Source organism: Haliotis rufescens, unplaced genomic scaffold, assembly GCF_023055435.1.
Source record: "Haliotis rufescens isolate VD_foot unplaced genomic scaffold, xgHalRufe1.0.p SCAF_3, whole genome shotgun sequence".
Lineage (NCBI taxonomy): Eukaryota > Metazoa > Mollusca > Gastropoda > Lepetellida > Haliotidae > Haliotis > Haliotis rufescens.
The window spans coordinates 39,638,099-39,645,500 of record NW_025964001.1 but is presented as its reverse complement, the minus strand read 5'-3'; the positions used below and the strand labels follow the sequence as shown (position 1 = coordinate 39,645,500).

The window sequence follows — 7,402 nt, the reverse complement described above, 5'->3', positions numbered from 1 at the left end:
GTTGTAGAGGTGGCCATGGTGGTTCTTTCACATAATGGACGTATCTGTATGAATCTGTCCTTTGCTCTAGTAGTAACATGTGGTCAACCAGATCTGGAGAGGTCACACGTACGTGCGTCTGATATGGTGCTACGTGGAAAAACTTGGCTACAGTTGAAGATGATTCTCTGGTTTGCAGTCGGCCTATGGTGTTGCATTGGGCTTCCATCAGTCATGGCATGGTTTTGCTTATCACGTGCTGTAAGATTATATTGACATGCAAATGCAAACCCAACGTTTTTATAGCTCAAACAAGTGATGTTGCACATGCATGTCAAGTCAATGTGTTTCGGCCCCAGGTTCTCACATGGTTGTGTTATTGTGATTTTGCCATCTTTTAACATAATTTCTTCAGTACCTCTTTCTTTCCTTACAAATCAATCCCCAACCCATGCAAAAATGACCAATTCATGTTTTGGTATTCATCAATTTTGTATGGATATTGGCAACACTATGTCAGATATTTTCGATTTTACTACATTTGCTGTTGTTTTTTTTGCAGAGTATACATATGTTTATAGATGATCATTGATGCACCACACATGACAAAGACATTACAGGAGGCATCTCTCATGTAAGAGTTGAGAGCATACTGAGGAATTTATTAAATTAGGGTTTCATCACGCTGGGCTCTAAGGCTTCTGACTCCTTATCAGAAATGCTCCAGGTTCTTCATATCCGGTGAAAAGTTAGGTCGTTAGGAAGCAGGCCCAGCTGATTTTGTTGAACGATTTGCAACCATGGATGACTCCAGTGGAAACATCTAACATCTCTAGAGAATAAGAAGGCAAAGTCTGTTCCATCACTTTTCAGGGTGATAGCTTCAGTTTTTTGGAATTCCAAAAGAATCCTACTGGTGGACTACCTCCTGAAAAGTAGGACTATTAATTGCCAATATAATGCTAATTTGCTATACAACTTGTTGTACCGTGTGAATGCCCCTTTAGTCAACTGTGTGAGTGAGTTCAGATCAGCAATATTTCATCCATATCGAAACTAAATCAAGTTTCAACTGTGTGAGAATATCAAGCCCGCAATGTATGAATGTAGCATTGAACTCTGAACAAACTCAGTAGTCACCAGATTTGGCACGTCCGATTTCCACCTCTTTCCAAACTTGAAGAAGGAACAGTCTGGCAAGCATTATGCAAATGTCATTCTGCAGTAGGACTTTTTAAATCCAGCATGAAGAAGCCTTCTACGTCAGTGGGATCCAGGCACTTCATCATTCACATGTGTGTGTGTGGACATGAGAGGGTTTTGGGTTAAAAACCTCATTACCAACTCCATCAGTGCAGTCCATCATAGTATGGGGACCGACTTGTTCAGTCACAACCTCTTACTTATTGTATCACATCAGTTGTTCATCCAGTGTATTATTTCTTCATTCATTGTAAACTGCTATACTATCAAGGGCTTGTTTATATGAAATCGCTATTTTGAATGTAGAACTATGTTTGTTTTTAAATCATATATTTTAGTTGTTGATTTCAACAGAGAAAAATACCTATGGAGCAGATTCAGGGTATTTATCATAATACAGTGAAGATACAATCCACATGATTGAGGACAATTATTCGGCTGAATCCACGTTAGTGGCAGTCAATTTACTGACAGCCTAAAGCAGTCCTGTTTAACAGGGCTGCTAGTAACTCATTCCACTGGCAATGGTAAAAAACAGCTAGTAACAAGCTTTTTTGTTATTTTCTTGAAATCCATGCAAAAGGGCTCGCAATGGATAATAAATATTCACCTCAGAAGAGGTGAAAAATACTTAAGGTAGTTTTAGGATCTTGCATTTTTGAAGTGTGTGCAAGGTCAGAATTTTATGTAGATTTTCGATGCATAAGAATCTGAAAGTGCTTACAATTTTGAACATGCTGATACATATGGTATAGAAGGAAGTAACAAACAGCCTTTAATAAAGCAAACTTTATTGAAGTCATTTTTTTGGCTGCATCGTCAGTTGATTTTGTAATTTTGAATATGGTCTTCATACACATGACAAAAACAATCACAAATACAGACATAGTTTGGTATGGTTTATTTACCTTGTAAGCAAATACAAAACCTGGTGAAGCACCCCAATTTAGAATGGGTAAAGCACAAGAGTTAGAATTTGATAGTCAACTGGACATCTATTACACTGCCATTATGCCGCGACATAAGACAATCAGTTTACTGGAGTGCGTACAGATAGAATGGTGCCAAGCAGAGCTCAATGATTATTCAGATTTAACAGCAATGATGAAAGTTCATGGCACTAGAAGAGAACTACATGCATGAGGAGATATACTTCATGTATATAATCAAGTTCAGGTCTAAAAATCCAGGCATTGCAATCAGGCACTGGTCTCCTTAGTTCTCGCAAGAAAAAAAAGTTAAAACTTTAATTTGATATCTAGATTAAAAGATTCAACAAACAAAAAAGCATTTAAATGATCTGCCTACATAAGTATGTAATACAAGCCTGGTATTTATCCATTAAACTGACAGTGTAATCTGGAGAATACATTCAATTTAGTACATCCTTGCACCTATAGCCCATCCCGGCAATCTGGTTTCCTTTCAAAGTCAACAATAACACAACCCAACAATGACATGGAAACAAACTACAATTCCTGGAGACATTATATATACTAGACACTACAATGCCTTAAAATTACAACATGCGTACATTACACTATCTACAAAATGGTTGCTTGCAAGTTGTCGGCAAATTGTGAATGATGTATAGCGCATAATAGGCAATATATGGTAACAAATAAAAAATACAGACACATTAAATGCCAGAAAATGAAAAGGCTCAATATATCCACGATTCACAACACAGCTGCCATGCTAAAAATGTCACAGCAAGGAGGTAAGGATGAGATGCCGATTTCTGATACGAATAGCTTGGTCACATGGTACAAATGTCACTAAATTTAGACATCTTGACTTGCACTTATTTGCCAGTCAACAAAATGAGGCCACAAGTATTTGTATTGGCTTGATGGTGAACTCGCCTTGCATAGATGGAATGCGACATTACAAAATGAACACCGACGAGCGAGCACTGATGGGGATGAACAAGTGAACGACGACAGTGATCAATGCTATGTATAACATTATGTCCCATTCCTTGACGTTCCGTTTCCATCTCAAGTCCACATCAGTTTCTGCTTTGAAAGGAATCTCCCACGTTCACTGGCTATCTGCTCCATACAAGCCCATGTAAACATCGCCCAGTGAGCAAAAGGCTAACCTAATTTTCTACTCAGCATCTTCAGGCTCTGCTCATAGGGCTTTGTCCACAGTAAAACCTTTTAAAATATTTGTACAATTGTAAAACAATAAAAGTTTGCTTTTTAAATCAAATGGGCAGCATGGAATGTTCAGTGTTCAGCATATACGAACACATGGCCACATTAAGCCCATAAAAGGTGGCAAAACAGTGGAACAACAAAATATAAAATAGATCAAAATGTTCCCTTTCTCCCTGAATTGTTGAGTCTCCAGTCCAGTAAACATCAGTCTTTCTCTGTCTTATAATACAGATTAAAATCTCTCCAGTCTTATAGTTTCCGATCACAGAAAGACCCAGTAGCACAAACAGGGGCAGGATTTGTTCTGGTATTGCAGAGTGTCTGTGGCCAATGTTATAGAGATTCCAACCAAAGCAAAGTTAGGTAACTTCATCTGTGGTGAGGCGTTTTTATTTCTTTTTTAGTGTAAAAAATCCTTTCTTTTTGTGTTCCTCCTTGCGGCTTTCATCTGTCCTGGCTGGCAGTGTCTGAGATTTGGTGGGCATGCTGGTGCCTTCTCCACCAGTCGACATGTTCACCCTAGCTATCCATGTGTTACGGTCACTCTGAAATATAGGTACATACCCAGGTGAATGAATGATTACTACCCATCACTGCATAAATAATTTCCAATATTTTTGACAATAATGATAGTTTATTATGGAACCTTTTCATGTAAGATTAAGTGAGTAAAAGGTTTCTTAGACACCAAAATGTTTTCATATTGCGCTCGCAAGTAAGCAGTTTAAATGTCATACGGAACTTGTTACTTACCTCATCCTTTGCCTGGAAGAGGTATTCTCCTCCATTGGCAAGCTTGAGGCGGAATACGAATGGTCGCTTGGTGTAATCAGATGCTACCTGACATGTGGCAGATTCCAGATCGATTGCTGGTTCATGGTGAATACGAGCATTGGGGTCCTGAAACACAGAAATAGTGTCATCACAGCTGCAGTCAACTATAAGTTGGTAGTCTGCATCTGTCTACTAGTTCAAAGTAGTTTCAAGATGCGTACCCGTCAACTTATTCTTGCACACAAGGTAGCTAACAAAGTGAATCTAATATTATTAATGTCAAGGTTCTACAATGTATTTGAAGGCTGTACATACCGACTTAGCATGCTTCTGATCTTTGTAGCAGGAAAGGGAAGCCCCATGTAGCACCGTGAACACTTTGTCCCAAGATCTGAAACAGGAGAATATGACATGCAATAGAAATACTCATACAAAGGCAAACATTACAACTTTGGTTATTTTTTTACAGCCATATGTTGAAATGTTGCTGCTTAACATATCTGAAGTATGAGAAGTATAAGTCTTTCTTACACAAAGCTATCTTTGTGATTTGACAAATGAAAGTCACTGTCACAAGCATAAAAATTGCAACTTGACTAGATCTAACATCAGATCAGGTAACACTATCCTGTCAGTAAACTTTATGTGTGTGTGAGTTTGGTTTTACGCTGCTTTTAGCAATATTCCAGCAATATCACGGCGGGGGACACCAGAAATGGGCTTCACACATTGTACCCATGTCGGGAATCGAACCCGGGTCTTCGGCGTGACGAGTGAACGCTTTAACCACTAGGCTATCCGACCGCCCCCAGTAAACTTTAACTGGTGATTCCAATGACAAACAGATAAATGGTTACAAATATATTGAAGTCAATAAACACAGAATCCATGGAATAGTTTATCTGATGTTGCGGCAAGAAAAGAGCTGTACCTGTTTGTACACTTTCTGTCCTGCGTCTCCCATTCGTGTTTCCGCGTTAGGGCTCCCTCGTGATGCACAGCCTCAGGAGATGCTCCGCTTGCTTGCTCTGCAAAACAAGAAGTAGGTGCTCTCTGTACATTACGTTTCACTGTTACAGAATGTATGGCAGGCATAGCCAAAGTGAGACAGATGAATGATAGTCAAATGTTGCCACTACTAACATGATGCTTGTGCAGATCTATTGACCATGCAGAGATTGCTGGTGCAAAATAACATAGGACTGCTTAGACACATTCACTGATAAATCTGCTGGTGCTTCTCACCACTGAAACTCAATCCGTGACAAAGCATCACTCATTCAGACACGTACAAAATCCACAGCACACAAATCACTGACTATTTCATGTGTAAACTAAACTACTTCATGTGTGAACTAAACTATTTCATGTGTAGTCAGGATCTCCAGACTCATTGATGCTCTCACCCATCCAACATATATATATTCACACAACTACATATTGTGTAGTATTGATATTGATAATTCTTGTTAAATATTCCAACAAACTCAATTCTGTATGACTGACAAATCTGGTTTTACCAGCAGGTTAGAAATAGAAAAAACAACAGTTCTGGTTATCTAGATATAGTTTTAGTAAGGAACTATTGTTTGTTCTCTACAAGCTAAAAGAAATCATAAATCTAAAAGAAATAATTCTAATTGTTTTATTGTTATATGAAACAAAATAAAGATTAAAGATGGGAGAGAGTTTATAAATAAAGTACAAGTTCATTACCTTCATTCCAAGCAAACTCAAAATAATTCCAAACTGAAATCCAGACAGTCATGAGTGACTGCCCCAGAAACACCACACAAACGGGATAGACCAAAATAAAACTTGTTCAAACCAACTGAAGATCTAGTGATGTCAAGAGTTGCGCACTTCACACACCCCCTCCTAGTTCTCCCATGCACTGTCCCACAGCAAGCTAGGGGGCTCCACGGATTATCAGACTACATCAGAGTGGCTAGACCATGCTACACTGGCCAGCTGACCGCTACCTAGACCACTCCCATAGCTTTACCTTCAAAGGTAGGCCCTTCATCTTCATCCTTCTTACGAGAAAACAGTTTCCCAAAAGGCGATTTGGAGCGTGAGCGTTTCTTCTCCTTAGCTAATACAGAGAATCACAATATTATTGTGTTGTTAATCCTGCAGGCCGTATCAAGCTCCAGTGCAGCCTAGGCAATATGTGTTTCCAGTATACACCCTTTACCCATGCAAAGCTCCCAAATGGCCCTGTGTAGCCAACTGCAGTGGCAGATTATGTTGAGACTGATCTAATGTGTAACCTATGGGAATACCTCTCTCAAAACTAATTTAAATAGTTAAATAGAGTTTGCAATAAAAGCTAAACACATGTTTATAAGCACAGGTTAAATATACTAATAATGCATAATATTAAGGTTATAGGTTCCTTAAAAGCTTACACTGTGAAAGCCTTTTTATGATCAAGATATACATCTGCAGTAGAAATTAACTCAAATTTCATTAATGACATGCTCGTCCTCAAATCAGAGAAACCAAAATCCAAGCTGGAAAAGTTCATGCTTCCTGTGGTAATAAGTCTTGCAGAACAGCATATCCATTATAGAACGAACTCTTTGGGACCAGAAACTACTATGAAAGATTCTCTGTTCAACAACTATCACACCAATCCAAACAAAGCTGTTCCATCACACTTCCACTTGTGAAAACACACCAATCAGTTTTAATGAAAGATACCAGAATGCAAAACATGGCAGTCAGTACCACAATTGTTAAACATTTTCCTTTGGTAGTACACATGTTCAGAGGCAGGAGAAACGGAATAATATTCCACCAATAAAAATTGCATGCACTGAATGCTAATCTTCGTCATGTGCTTGGGTACTGATTGACTCACAATGCAGTCAAATTCTCCAAACTCAACCCACAATAATTCACACATCCATAAATCAGAGTATTTATATTGTCCAATATGAAACCAAAAGTTTATTTGATATTTTATTTGTTCTGCCTCTATCCTATATCCTATCCTTGCTATGGCAGATCAACAGCAACATCTGCTGTCCTGAAGTGTGAGCTTGATTGGTAGTACTCACTCTTAATCAGACGTCCCTCCAAAATTAGTTCTTTAAAGGCACCCTACGGTTAGAGTGATACACAAACCAATCCTGGACCACGGATATCAATTCATCCTTCAATCATAAAAAACCATTCCGGATATTTGCTTGTTTCATATGTTAAGATAATCTTTTTCCTGTGTTTGGTTCTAGCAGCTATTTTGGCACTGCTTGTCAAGCTAATATAATGAGACT

At 38.6% G+C, this 7,402-nt stretch overlaps 1 protein-coding gene across 19 annotated transcripts in view; it reads right to left on the bottom strand.

Annotated features, from left to right (window-relative positions):
* Positions 1 to 2,068: 2,068 nt before the first annotated feature.
* The window catches only part of LOC124125335 (spectrin beta chain-like), a 91,147-nt gene continuing 85,813 nt past the window's right edge, over positions 2,069 to 7,402 (bottom strand). For 13 of the 19 annotated variants that reach the window (XM_046488618.2, XM_046488619.2, XM_046488629.2 and 10 more), the window contains 5 exons: positions 6,127 to 6,216; positions 5,053 to 5,149; positions 4,437 to 4,512; positions 4,101 to 4,247; positions 2,069 to 3,892 (listed from right to left, as the gene is read on the bottom strand). In XM_046488618.2, the coding sequence (XP_046344574.2) occupies positions 3,737 to 3,892; positions 4,101 to 4,247; positions 4,437 to 4,512; positions 5,053 to 5,149; positions 6,127 to 6,216 (566 nt within the window). In that variant the 3' untranslated portion in view covers positions 2,069 to 3,736. The remainder of the gene's footprint in view (positions 3,893 to 4,100; positions 4,248 to 4,436; positions 4,513 to 5,052; positions 5,150 to 6,126; positions 6,217 to 7,402) is intronic. The other 6 variants (XM_046488633.2, XM_046488627.2, XM_046488635.2 and 3 more) reach the window with 1 other exon arrangement.